We start from the raw sequence: 14,529 nt of genomic DNA, 5'->3' as shown, positions 1-14,529 counted from the left end.
AGTAGTCAATACCAATGGGAAGCACCTAAACAAGAATATGACTAGATTGATACAATGCCAGTATCATCAGATCATGAAGAGTGTAAATAAAAGGCATACCTGAGTTACGACACCACAAGAACTCACGCCGCCAGATGCTGATGGAGCAGAACCAACAATCTGAAACAAATTAACATACAGATCAGTTGAAGAGATGGTTCTTCTTCACCATAATAGTCGATGCCAATGGGAAGCACCTAAACAAGAATATGACTAGACTGATACAATGCATTTTACCAGTACCATCAGATCATGAAGAGTGTCAACAAAAGGCATACCTGAGTTACGATACCACAAGAACTCACGCCAGATGCTGATGGAGCAGAATGAACAAGCTGAAACAAATTAACATACATATCAGTTGAAGAGATGGTTCTTCTTCACCATAGTAGTCAATGCCAATGGGAAGCACCTAAACAAGAATATGACTAGAATGATACAATGCCAATATCATCACATCATGAAGAGTGTAAATAAAGGCATACCTGAGTTACGACACAACAAAAACTCACGCCGCCAAATGCTGTAGAGCAGAACCACCAAGCTGAAACAAATTAACATACAGATCAGTTGAATATACATTTCAGTCAAGTGATCTTTGTAAGATATTAACTAGCTAGCTAGCTAACCTGCTGCAGTTTCCTCCTAGAATTTCCAAGAGCAGGAGCATCGGGTTTAGGATCTTTACGACGTTTTTATCATTAATCTCCGATATCAGGCGTGGCAGGTCATTTTTGAAATTTGCAGGGTCTTTGGGTCTAAACATCAGCGAGTATAGCGAGTCTTGGTAGCCAGGTATGGAAAAATCCGTCAATCTATACTGCCCGATGTCTCGTTGTTTGCCCGATAGATGATACCTGCGACGCCTCATATTGGTATCCGAAGGCAACGAGTCATAGACAAACCACCTTGCGGCCGGCTCAGACATCCACAGCCAGAGTTGTTCAGATTCCACGCCCTCAAGTACATGGTTGAACTACGGCACCAGCCACGGGCGCTGGAGTAAGACGGACCGTGGCAATCTTGGGACGCCGCAATGGTCCCCAACAAGTTTTCCGTCAAGACCTTCCGAGCTATGGTCAGTTGGTCGGCGTCCGTGTATCCACCGATCTCTCTCGGTGTTCAGATCACCCTATCTCAGACTACCAGCTGCTGAGATCTGGACCACTCTTGTAGAGATCTATGCTAAACCAAGTCGTGGACACGTCCGTCAGTTGAAAGATCAACTTAATGTCTTAAACAAAGGTAACAACACTATTGATGAGTATCTACGTAGCCTCACCACCAAGTTTGATACTTTTGCCAGTTTGGAAGCACCGATTCCACATGATGACAAGATTGAGCATATTCTTGATGGTTTGCCAGAAGAATACTGTTCCATTGTTGATCAAGTTGCAAGCAAAGATGTTTCACCGTCTATTGCATATGTGCATGAGCGTCTCCACAATCATGAAGATAAACTTCTCGCCAAAGTTGCTTCTCCTGCTCTTCCAGTCACCGCCAATGTTGTTACTCATCGCAAAAATCATCACCATCGGTTCAACAATGCTGCACGTCACAATACCAAGGTCAGCAACAATAATACTCCTCAGACGTGGCAGCCTAATCACAACAATGCTCAAAAACGTAACTTACGTCCATACCTTGGCAAGTGTCAATTCTGTAATGTTCAAGGTCATTCAGGGAGACGGTGCCCTCAACTACAAAATCGCAACAATGCTTATCCGCTGTCCACTACCAGTCCGTTCACGCCATGGCAGCCTCGTGCCAATCTTGCCATTGGAGGCTCGTATGGTCATGATCCATGTGTCATGGATAGTGGAGCGACACACCACATGACCAACGATCTTGGTAATCTCTCTATTCATCAACCTTACACTGGTGGTGATGATGTGATCATAGGCGATGGTTCTCCTCTTACGATTCAGCAAACTGGTTCCACTTTATTACCCTCTCTTTCCCGAGATATAGATTGCATAAAGTTCTTTATGTTCCTGATCTTCATAAGAACCTCATATCAGTTTATCGTCTTTGTAATGCTAATCAAGTGTCGGTTGCATTTTTCCCTACTCACTTTCAGGTGAAGGATCTTCGTTCGGGGGCACTTCTTCTTCAAGGCAAAACCAAGAATGAGTTGTATGAATGGCCAGTCATGACTCCACCACCTACGGCTCTCTTTGCTTCTTCAAGTCCTAAAACAACGTTAGCTTCGTGACATTCACGACTCGGTCATCCCTCTCCATCTATTTTACATTCGCTTATCTCATCTTTTAATCTCCCTGCTGCTACTTCTTCTTCAACATCTTTATTTTGTTCTGATTGCCACATTAATAAGAGTCACAAAATATCTTTTGCTCAAACCTCTATTGTCTCTACAAAACCACTTCACTATTTGTTCTCTGATGTGTGGACTTCCCCTGTTACAGCTTTTGACAATTCCAAATACTATCTTATCAAAGAGTGTTTCTACACCGATGGCTGCATCACCTAAGCTGCTTCTCTATTCTGGTACTCGTTTAAGTGATCCTTCTCAGTTTCGAATGGTAGTGGGGAGTCTTCAGTATCTTGCTTTCACCAGGCCGGACATCTCCTATGATGTCAACAGACTGTCTCAGTTCATGCATCGATCGACCACTGATCACTGGCAAGCGGCCAAAAGAGTACTTTGTTATCTGTCTGGCACTATAACCCATGGTATTTTCTTACCCTCCAACAATGCTCTTGTTCTTCGTGCATTTTCTGACACAGATTGGGCGGGTGACACAGACGATTACGTTTCCACCAATGCGTATCTTGGAGATCAAGCAGTGTCCTGGTCTTCAAAGAAACAACATGGTGTTGCTCGGTCCTCTATTGAAGCCGAGTATAGAGAGATTGCCAATGCTTCTACAGAGATTCGATGGATTTGTAATCTGTTGAGTGAACTGCGCATTCACATTCCCACCGCTCATGTTGTGTATTGTGACAATATTGGCGCCACCTACTTAAGTGCAAACCCTGTGTTTCATTCATTGCTTTAGACTATCACTTTGTTCGTGGTCAGGTACAGTCTGGTGCTCTGAAGGTCTCACATGTTTCTGCTAAGGATCAACTCGCTGATGCCTTAACCAAACCTCTACCGAGAGCTTCTTTTCTTCATGCTTGTTCCAAGATTGGAGTCACCAAGGTCCCTCTATCTTGAGGGGGTGTGTTGAGAATGTATCACATTTGTATTAAGGGTATTCATGTAAATTAGTAATCCCTAGTTACTCTCTCTCTGTATCTCACTATATATAGCTGTAGTCACTCAATCAATAGTAATTAACATTCTTATGTACATCTTTCTTATCTTTTGCTTTTGCTTTAAACGACGGCACTTAAAAAGATCATTAAAGACTCTCTCTCAACCAGAGTCTTTCAATGAAGAAAATAAACAATCAATATTACACATCAATGTCTGCTGACATGTTTGTAGCTCTGATATGTTGATGATAAACAATCAGAGGCCAATAAACATTAGAAAAAAATTAACAAAAGACAGATAGATAGTTCTGTTTCTTTTCGAAACTAACTCTCACATGTGTGCAACATTCTCTCATCTAACAATATAACATGAAGCCAGCAGAACCAATTTTTCAAAAGAACAATAAAAATGTCAGTTTCTGAAATAGTACACAAATCTTTCTTGGTGAACAAGTGAACTTCTTGGAGTTGCTACTCGTGCTTGTATCCTGACGCCTTCCCGCTTCTCCCGACTATGTAAGGCTCCGGCGAAGTATTATCACTATTTATCTCCAAACCGCGATAAGCACGGCTGAGGAAATACTCGGGTCCTGATTTTGCAGTGGTTTGTTTAGTGAGCAAGTTATGATCATTGCCTTTCAATTGCAATGCTTTCTCTGCAATTTGTACCAATGCCATTGTCTCTCCTGTGTCTTCTTCTCCATTCTTAGCTTGATCTGCAACAAGGAGCACAGTGTTTGTCAACCTCATGGAATGATAATTATGGCTTTTGTCGATTGGAAAACTGTATTGAGCTTCCATTGTACCGTTTGTCTTGTGATCTTCTACGTAACCACCCTGAAAGAAGGAGAACCGTGGCTCCTCTGATTCGCTATGTGCTTCTGATTCTAATTTTACAGAGTTGATCACGTCTTGGAATTGCATTAGGTATGCACCAGTCCATTCACTCCCTCTGTGGAAACAGAAACTCCAAAGACGTCAATTAAGGAACTCGTGGATCGAATACAAAAACTATAAAGATTTCTGCATATAGTAATTTCCCTATGTACGTACCTGCTAAAAGCAAGATTGGCTTCGAACGGAGTTATGACAGGGGACATGAACTCTTTGCTATCTAAAAGAGCGGTTTGGGCACATGAGATGTAGATGAATACATCGCACTAAGAGACAAATAGAGGAAAGAAAAGACACCAACTCACTTGACATATCTCACTTGTAATAATTAACAGCTAAAATGACAGGCCGTTGTCTAACTTACCTCGGGGAAGTTTGCGAGTTTGGCCGGATTAGGTCGTCCCATGGCAAGAATGTAAGATTTTTTGCCAGCTGCAGATATGAGTGCTTGCATATGGTGAATCATATGAAGGTAACCAGCTGCATCCAATGCCATGTGATATTAGACATTCAGTGAAAAACTCATCAACCTTGACATCACAAATGCATAAGAATGGGAACTTACCAACACCAAGAGTCCCTACCAAAATACCTACAATATTCGCATCCTTGGCTTTTTCCACCAAGTAATATCTGGAAAACATAACTCTGAGTGAGGACAAGAAATGTAAATCCACAGAGATGATAAAGAAAAGATTATAAGAATTGACGAAGTTTGATGTTTTTGTGATGTCTGCTGAGTATACCGTCGCTGAAGTATCCTTCTTTGTTGATAAAATTCCGTCACCAAAGAATCGTCTTCAGCATCATATCTGACTAAGATTAACAAACAAACAAAACATAACCAAGAAAATAAGCTATTCATGGTATGTGTCAATCAATTAGATATTTTGTTTAAGAAAATGGAATGTAGTAAGTAAGTTACTCAAACGTTTGACATAACCAAGAACTAGATCAAGAAATTTCCATGGATGAAGCTGAACTGTCTGAACTGTATATTTATATACCTATGTCACAACCATTGAAGGTCAGTACTACATTGGCGAAAGCTGAACTGTCAGAACCGATCCAGAAAAGTAGATAGTCCTCGATTTTGCTTCCTTCTGGCAAGTCCCAAGTTAGCCCTCCCATTCTATAGTTTCTAGATGAGGATAAGCTATCACAATATGGTCTCGGATGCTCCATGGATTCTCTAGGGTCTTTGGATGGACTAATAAATGAACACAAGACATTGGCTACAGAGAACTTCAACTGATGAGATTCAGTCTTTGATAATCCTAATTCTTCTCGGATATGCGGAATCATATGGGCGTATTCTAGTCCATAAAGAATCTGAAAACACAAAGTTCAAAGATTGAGAAAACAAAACACTTTATCACTAATTCATAATAATAAAGATAAACTAGCCTCACAAACCATAATAGGCTTATCGCTCTGTGACGCATAATCTATCAGATGCTTAACGCAGCTTGAGACGTTCATCGGAGCTTTCCCGAAAACGAAGAATGCTGGAAGAACCGATGTCCTGCAAAAAAAAACATAAACACTCACAGTAAAGACATTGTTTCAACAAGGGAAGGGAAGTCACAGCAATTACACAACAGACTCACGGGCTTAGACATGTTTGACCGTAATGAACAACACAGTCTGCGTCAATATGCAAAGCTCCAACTTCATCAATGCAGCAACTACCGTAAGTTGTGTCCGCCATAACAAAGAACCTGACTTCTCTGTCGGTAAGCAAACGAGTTTTGCTCTTAAGAGCACTCACGACCTTAGTTGATTCCTTTAACAACTCATCCGGAAACTATCAGAAAAGGTAAAAAAGTAAGCTTTTATCATCCCCAGATTCATTAAACTTAACAATTTTAGCAAAGAAACAAAAATAAAAGTTCATTCAGAAACTAGACTCATTCATTAGGTACCTGTAAAGCAATTCTGCTGAAGCTTTTGCTGATAATGAACTCCACAGTACGATTAATCTCATACCTTGATTCAAACTCCAACTCCATAGGTTTAAATCCCAGGAAACTATCAAACCTTCCCGGCCGGACTAACTAAAATCGTCGACTTGGAATTGCGGCTGAGGAAGAAGAAGAAGAAACTGGTGATCTATGAAACGGCGCCGCTTCGTTTGAGCCTTATAAGTGTAATTTAATTAAATAATAGGTCTATCATCGGTTTAGCTGACGTTTAGCTCGGTTTACCAACAAATTATATCCGGCATTGCTACCCAATTTTAAACTCCAAAAATCATATAATTGGGATATAAATCCGATTTAAAAGTTCAAAGCATATAAAGTGTTCTAGAAAAAAAATTATGGTATTTTTGTTATCAGGTATTTATGTCTATCCATTTTCTCAAGTGGTTGAAGTTCCTCGTGGAGTTGAATTATGCGACCATGATCTTGCACTTGGATGGAAGTGAAACACCAAGGAGCCTCCTTAGATCGTTGTATGTTTGCGATATAACGCCACCATCTTCCACAACACCTTGCACAACCTCCACTTGCACCACCTCAAGGCATTCCGATTCACCAATCAATTTCTTCAAGTCTTCCAACTCTTTAGCGGTTCCTCCATAACCAATAACACGCAACACCTTCACCTGGGATGGATGAATGGTCACATTCCCTGTGTAACTATCCAGCCCTTGGAGAAGAAGCATGTGTAAGGGATCAACCACAAAGTCCCTATCTCTGTCTCTCTTTATATTTATACTATTCGTTTCATGGGTTTTGCTAATAATATAAATACCTGGATGATTAGAGTTTCCAGCTTTGGACACTGCTCAAGCAGATATGGCAGCAGTTTCCAACCTCGTTTATTCTTACTCCCAAAAGACAAGCTTACCAGATTGTTGAACGCCGGTAGAAGTATTCCACGTCTAACACATCGAAAAATCACCTGAAACACACACACACACACACACACTTAGAGAGAATGTCCAAGCTCTTTACAAAGTTGCAAAGAAAGAAACAAAGTGGCAAACTTACATCAACAGAACCGGGAGAAAGATGCAGGGTCTCCACGTTGCATATCCCTTCAATGAGACTTGATACATCAGGCCTCTCGATTCTTTTAGAATAACGAATATCCAGCTTAGCTTCCACAAGGGAAGCCAAGTTAACTTGTTCGTATACAGCCAAGGCATAATCGGAGTAGTCCAAGGACACAAGACTTGGGGCGTCAAATGAAATAATACTATAGGGACAAACAAGGATGTATCTGCAAGCGAGTTAACAAAACCTACACCCACCAAATAATTCTTCAACTCAGTATACCATGCCCTTGGTGCCTGTTTTAAACCGTATATGGCTTTGCGTAGACGGCAAACGTAATCCGGGAAATCAGAGTTGACAAATCCAGGTGGTTGTTCCATATACACTTCATCCTCAAGTGTTCCTTGGAGAAACGCGTTGTTCACGTCAAGCTGTTTGATAGGCCATGATTTGGAGACTGCAACATCCAACACCAAACGAATAGTTGTAGACTTGATCACTGGACTGAATGTTTGATCATAATCTCTGCCAAGTTGTTGAGAGTAACCCTTGGCCACGAGTCTTGCTTTACACCTGCCAAGGGAACCATTAGAGAGAAATTTGTTCTTAAACAACCATTTGCACCCAACAACATTAAAGTGAGATTGACGAGGAACGAGATCAAGTGTTTGATTTCGAGCAAAAGCATCAATTTCTGTGGACATGGCTCCTCGCCATTTTCGATCCTTTAGAGCCTGGTTCACTGTTGTTGGTTCAGGGGGGATATGACGAGACAGGGCAACATAGAGATTAAATTTGGTGTTGGGTTTTATGATATTGTTTTTCCTGCGAGTGGTCATAGAGTGTCGGTTAGCCGGAACAGGTTGTGGAATTGGTTCATGGATAGGTCGAGGTTGGGTCGGGATTGTCGGAATCGGATTCGGAGGAGGTGGAGGTGGGTGTGGTACAGTCGAACTTCAATGATGGAGGGAGGGGTTTCACGACCCTCAACTTGATCAATCACGGACTTGTAGTCTTCAGGGAGTCCACCGAAGATGAACTCAAGTTGCTCTTCATGGGCAAGGGGCTTACCGAGGAGAGCAAGTTGATCAAACCTAGTTGTGAGTGACTGCATGTACTCGTCAATAGTCTTATCTCCTTTGGCAGCTTGTTTAATTTGCAGGCGAAGTTGTTGTATGTGACCCCAACTTGGGTTGGCATAAGTTGCAGAGATTGTCTTCCACATCTCGGCTGCAGATTTTGTCTTGGAGACGAGGGGTTGGAGAGCTGGGGAGAGAGTGCCAAAAAGGCCACTGTAGATGAGCTTATCCTGACGTCTCCATGTTGCATATGCAGGATTTGGTGTAGGTGGATCTGTGTTGGGAAGCGTCTGATCGGGAGGGACAGAGGAGCCATCAACATAGCCAGCAAGATTGTATCCATCAAGGAGGGAATGGATCTGAAGGCTCCAGGTTATGTAGTTTGTGGAAGTAAGTTTGGTGATGTTCATCATGTTGATGTTGAGGAGACCTTGAGTGTCAACAGTTTCGGCAATGGCAGCCATCCAGAGAGAGGAGAGACAGAGAACAGATCTGAGAAGAGAAATAATAACGAGAAGGAAAACAGAGGAAACAGAGAGAAGCGGCTGCAAGAAAAAAAAAATTTAGAGGAGTATCGATGTGGCTCTTGATACCATGTAAACTGTGTATCTTGTACTCTATACAGAAGGGATTACATCGAGATATATATACATGAGTGGAGAGAGAGAGGTGCTCTAGAGTTAGCTAAGTATGGAATGTAATATACAAGGAAATGAGATATTGCAGAAGTAATGGTGTGATACTCGCATATCCTTGACATGATACTGTCGTATCCTTAACAGTTATTCTCAATCCTAGAACTAGAATGAAACGCAGCTTATATGACATCATCCACCACAGCTTCCGCAGCCTCCGCTAGCACCACCACTTCGAGGCATTCCGACTCCCCAATAAATTTCTGCACGTTTTCCAACTCTTTAGCGGTTCCTCCATAACCAACAACACGCAACACCTTCACTTGGGACGGAATCATGGTCACATCGCCTGTGTAACTATATATCCCCTGCAGAAGCATCAAGAAGATGCATGTGTAAGGGATCAACCACTTAAGTCCCTATCTCTGTCAGTTAGTTCTTGGGTTTTGCTAATTAATGATATTTATATACCTGGATGATTAGAGTTTGAAGCTTTGGAGACTGCTCAAGCAGATATGGCAGCAGTTCCCAACCTTCATTATTCTTACTCCCAAAAGACAAGCTTACCAGATTGTTGAACACCGGTAGAAGTAGTCCATGTCTAACACATCGAGAAATCACCTGAAACACACAGACACACAAACACTTGAAGAATATTCAAGCTCATTAATTACTGTAAAGAAAGAAATTGGGAAAACTTACATCAACAGAATCGGGAGAAAGATGCAGGGTCTCCACGTTGCATATCCCTTCAATGAGACTTGATACATCAGGCCTCTCGATTCTTTTAGAATAACGAATATCCAGCTTAGCTTCCACAAGGGAAGCCAAGTTAACTTGTTCGTATACAGCCAAGGCATAATCGGAGTAGTCCAAGGACACAAGACTTGGGGCGTCAAATGAAATAATACTATAGGGACCAATTTCAAGCTCACAATCGTAGTGAACTGATAGATAGCTTCTTGATGCTCCGACTCGATATGCAGTATGGCAGTGCTTCGAAGTACTTGTGACGTACGACTAAATCCTCGAGCACTGGACAACCAGGAAGAAGCACATGACACAGATCTTCATATTCAAAAATGACCGAATCCAAGAAGAGACTCCTAAGTGCTGGAAGAGACAAATCTGGAGGGAACTTTCCAAAAGAAATTCGTGTCCCCAGTGTCAGCTTAACCAATGTCCTGCTCATGAAGAACTCATAAGGCAGCAAGATGTCACCATAGGTAGGCTCAATACTAACGTCAAGCTCCACTACACCACGCTCTACGGCATTACGTATCCAGGGGTACATATGATCCATCTCACTGTCGTCGCCAATGTGATATTTTAGAGAGAATTTCTTGAGCGGAGAAGCGCATTGCAAAGCCAGTGTTCTATCGACAAAGTTCCTGAAGCACTCCCGGATCTCGTCCCTCTCTCGCTTACCATCTTCCGGTTGCAGGAAGACAGAATTATCAAAATCGAGATTATGCACCAATGCAAACACATTCCTCCACTTTTTTGAGAGAAGAGATGTTGAAGCAGCCAGTTTGGTCGGAACTCTGGACAAGATGTCGCCTAGAACCTCATGAGGGAGACAGCTGATTGCATCTTCGAAGGCAGTATCCAACTTTTTGGTATCCATAGTGACAGTCAGAAGCAATCTCTTCCTTAATAAGTGCCTGAAACATTGAAGTGAGCTCAGAGTGATCATGCTACTTGAAAAGCTCAAAAAATTGTCTGAATGNGCTGGGGAGAGAGTGCCAAAAAGGCCACTGTAGATGAGCTTATCCTGACGTCTCCATGTTGCATATGCAGGATTTGGTGTAGGTGGATCTGTGTTGGGAAGCGTCTGATCGGGAGGGACAGAGGAGCCATCAACATAGCCAGCAAGATTGTATCCATCAAGGAGGGAATGGATCTGAAGGCTCCAGGTTATGTAGTTTGTGGAAGTAAGTTTGGTGATGTTCATCATGTTGATGTTGAGGAGACCTTGAGTGTCAACAGTTTCGGCAATGGCAGCCATCCAGAGAGAGGAGAGACAGAGAACAGATCTGAGAAGAGAAATAATAACGAGAAGGAAAACAGAGGAAACAGAGAGAAGCGGCTGCAAGAAAAAAAAAATTTAGAGGAGTATCGATGTGGCTCTTGATACCATGTAAACTGTGTATCTTGTACTCTATACAGAAGGGATTACATCGAGATATATATACATGAGTGGAGAGAGAGAGGTGCTCTAGAGTTAGCTAAGTATGGAATGTAATATACAAGGAAATGAGATATTGCAGAAGTAATGGTGTGATACTCGCATATCCTTGACATGATACTGTCGTATCCTTAACAGTTATTCTCAATCCTAGAACTAGAATGAAACGCAGCTTATATGACATCATCCACCACAGCTTCCGCAGCCTCCGCTAGCACCACCACTTCGAGGCATTCCGACTCCCCAATAAATTTCTGCACGTTTTCCAACTCTTTAGCGGTTCCTCCATAACCAACAACACGCAACACCTTCACTTGGGACGGAATCATGGTCACATCGCCTGTGTAACTATATATCCCCTGCAGAAGCATCAAGAAGATGCATGTGTAAGGGATCAACCACTTAAGTCCCTATCTCTGTCAGTTAGTTCTTGGGTTTTGCTAATTAATGATATTTATATACCTGGATGATTAGAGTTTGAAGCTTTGGAGACTGCTCAAGCAGATATGGCAGCAGTTCCCAACCTTCATTATTCTTACTCCCAAAAGACAAGCTTACCAGATTGTTGAACACCGGTAGAAGTAGTCCATGTCTAACACATCGAGAAATCACCTGAAACACACAGACACACAAACACTTGAAGAATATTCAAGCTCATTAATTACTGTAAAGAAAGAAATTGGGAAAACTTACATCAACAGAATCGGGAGAAAGATGCAGGGTCTCCACGTTGCATATCCCTTCAATGAGACTTGATACATCAGGCCTCTCGATTCTTTTAGAATAACGAATATCCAGCTTAGCTTCCACAAGGGAAGCCAAGTTAACTTGTTCGTATACAGCCAAGGCATAATCGGAGTAGTCCAAGGACACAAGACTTGGGGCGTCAAATGAAATAATACTATAGGGACCAATTTCAAGCTCACAATCGTAGTGAACTGATAGATAGCTTCTTGATGCTCCGACTCGATATGCAGTATGGCAGTGCTTCGAAGTACTTGTGACGTACGACTAAATCCTCGAGCACTGGACAACCAGGAAGAAGCACATGACACAGATCTTCATATTCAAAAATGACCGAATCCAAGAAGAGACTCCTAAGTGCTGGAAGAGACAAATCTGGAGGGAACTTTCCAAAAGAAATTCGTGTCCCCAGTGTCAGCTTAACCAATGTCCTGCTCATGAAGAACTCATAAGGCAGCAAGATGTCACCATAGGTAGGCTCAATACTAACGTCAAGCTCCACTACACCACGCTCTACGGCATTACGTATCCAGGGGTACATATGATCCATCTCACTGTCGTCGCCAATGTGATATTTTAGAGAGAATTTCTTGAGCGGAGAAGCGCATTGCAAAGCCAGTGTTCTATCGACAAAGTTCCTGAAGCACTCCCGGATCTCGTCCCTCTCTCGCTTACCATCTTCCGGTTGCAGGAAGACAGAATTATCAAAATCGAGATTATGCACCAATGCAAACACATTCCTCCACTTTTTTGAGAGAAGAGATGTTGAAGCAGCCAGTTTGGTCGGAACTCTGGACAAGATGTCGCCTAGAACCTCATGAGGGAGACAGCTGATTGCATCTTCGAAGGCAGTATCCAACTTTTTGGTATCCATAGTGACAGTCAGAAGCAATCTCTTCCTTAATAAGTGCCTGAAACATTGAAGTGAGCTCAGAGTGATCATGCTACTTGAAAAGCTCAAAAAATTGTCTGAATGTTCCTAACCAGAGAGATAATCAGATAACAAAGAATATAAGATCCAATTTACAGAGATTTGAGCACACACAACTACGCGATGAAGCTAAATTAACGAAGTATTAAGAACAAATAACAAGGTTAGAGAAGCTAAAGGTTCAAGCTTACAACAGCTACATCAAAACCAGTCTATCTATTATCTATAAGCTAGAAGAAGCTCAAACGAACAAGAATTTGGGAGGGCTTGTAGTTAATTGCAATCAACAACACGGAAATCATGGAGAACAGAGCTCAGAGAAGATCCACATACCAAAATTGCAATCAACAATGATAAATTAACAAGGTTGCAGAAGCTAAAGGTTTTATACCTACTCCCAAGCAAGTGTTGGAGGACGTCGGAGAACGACGGAGTCTCCGATTCCGTAAATCTACTAAAGTATCCTCTCCCCAATGTTTCGTATATATTAGGAAACCGAACTATCTATCAAACCGGCGAGGATTAGGTTTCGTGTTGATTAAAACCGGTTGAAGTAAATTTATCGATTGAACTGAGCGACACCGTATTATCTTCCACCACCGTCAACTGAACTATCTATCTAACCGGCGAGCACTAAGTTTCCGTGTTGTAAGAAAGGAATATATTATTTCAATTATGAGATGGACCTCAAAATTACACAGTCCAAAATGTCAACCTAATAGAGTTTTGGGCACATATTTGGTTTTGGGTAACATTACGCAGCCCAAAAGTAATACACCTTCATTTCATATTCATAATACATGATCAATATTTTGTATATACGAAAAAGTTAGCAAATATATAAACATAAAGCATTTAAAAAATAGGAAATTCAATCTGAACGTGAAATTTAAACACGACAGAATTGTATTAAACTATCAACATTAGAAAAGCAAACAAAAATATATATCTTTTATCTTATAAAGCACAAGTCATTTGACAAATAGAAATCTAACAAATGATATTTTAACTAAAATTTAAAAAAAAAAATGGAAGAAAATAAAGAAAAGCAAATACTTTACGTTGCGTTTTTTTTTCGGTTTCTTTTTTTATTTTCTTTACAAAATGAAACGTGGGTAGTTGTAAAATTATTATTTATAGGGGAAAAAAAAAACAAAATCCTGAAATCCCAAAATTCTCTCTGTATCTTATATAATAATTAATAACTGACGATGAATTGTTGTAATCGAATATGCAGTTTGTAGTTTTCCACAAATTTCTTATCTCTCAGAAGAACATCCTATTATAAGACCATCTTCGATGGTATTTTATTTTTTTCTCTATAATAGGGATAAATTTTACTCTAATGGTCTTCTATTTTCACATCTAAAATAGAAATTGCTATTTTTTCTTCTATTTAGAGCATCTCTAATGATATTCTATTTTTTTTTCTATAATAGAGATCCTCTATAATAGTGGTGAATTTTACTCCAATGGTCCTCTATTTTCACCTCTAAAATAGAGACTGCTATTTTTTCCTCTATTTATAGAGGAACTCTATTTTTTCTTACAAAAGATTCCTCTATAAATAGAGGAACTCTATTATATAGGTGAGAATAGAGGTGGGTTGGAGTAAAACTCACCTCTATTATAAAAATTTCTACTATAAAGGAAAAAATAAGGAAAACCATTGGAGATGGTCTTATAGAGGAACTCTATTTTTTCTTACAAAGGGTTCCTCTAAAAATAGAGGAACTCTATTATAGAAGTGAGAATAGAGGTGAGTTGGAGTAAAACTCACCTCTATTATAAAGAT

General features: G+C 40.8%; 3 protein-coding genes and 2 pseudogenes across 4 annotated transcripts; 2 read left to right on the top strand and 3 right to left on the bottom strand.

The window, feature by feature from the left end:
* LOC104753255 lies at nt 1,076-2,254 on the top strand. The gene is made up of 3 exons (XM_010475531.1): nt 1,076-1,121; nt 1,216-1,974; nt 2,061-2,254. The coding sequence occupies exons 1-3, from the start codon at nt 1,076-1,078 to the stop codon at nt 2,252-2,254; spliced, it is 999 nt and encodes a 332-aa protein (XP_010473833.1).
* LOC109129428 (uncharacterized mitochondrial protein AtMg00810-like) lies at nt 2,514-3,220 on the top strand. Its single transcript, XM_019237661.1, has 2 exons — nt 2,514-2,990; nt 3,083-3,220. Exons 1-2 carry the CDS (start codon nt 2,514-2,516, stop codon nt 3,218-3,220), a joined length of 615 nt encoding a protein of 204 aa, XP_019093206.1.
* On the bottom strand, nt 3,518-8,454 carry LOC104749382 (diphthamide biosynthesis protein 2). 2 transcript variants are annotated; one of them, XM_019238170.1, is made up of 12 exons: nt 7,152-8,454; nt 6,913-7,062; nt 6,081-6,807; nt 5,766-5,962; nt 5,572-5,680; nt 5,163-5,487; nt 4,902-4,971; nt 4,721-4,788; nt 4,520-4,635; nt 4,315-4,421; nt 4,068-4,213; nt 3,518-3,977 (listed from the first exon to the last, which is right to left on the bottom strand). In XM_019238170.1, the coding sequence occupies exons 3-12, from the start codon at nt 6,165-6,167 to the stop codon at nt 3,733-3,735; spliced, it is 1,470 nt and encodes a 489-aa protein (XP_019093715.1). In that variant the 5' UTR covers nt 6,168-6,807; nt 6,913-7,062; nt 7,152-8,454; the 3' UTR covers nt 3,518-3,732. The 2 variants fall into 2 exon arrangements, with proteins under 2 accessions (XP_019093715.1, XP_019093716.1); XM_019238171.1 differs by having other exon boundaries at nt 6,081-6,763.
* Nucleotides 8,827-10,547, bottom strand: LOC104753253 (annotated as a pseudogene).
* LOC104753252 lies at nt 10,826-13,387 on the bottom strand (annotated as a pseudogene).

This window comes from Camelina sativa, chromosome 16, assembly GCF_000633955.1.
Source record: "Camelina sativa cultivar DH55 chromosome 16, Cs, whole genome shotgun sequence".
Classification (NCBI taxonomy): domain Eukaryota; kingdom Viridiplantae; phylum Streptophyta; class Magnoliopsida; order Brassicales; family Brassicaceae; genus Camelina; species Camelina sativa.
This window is presented reverse-complemented; position numbering and strand designations above follow the sequence as displayed.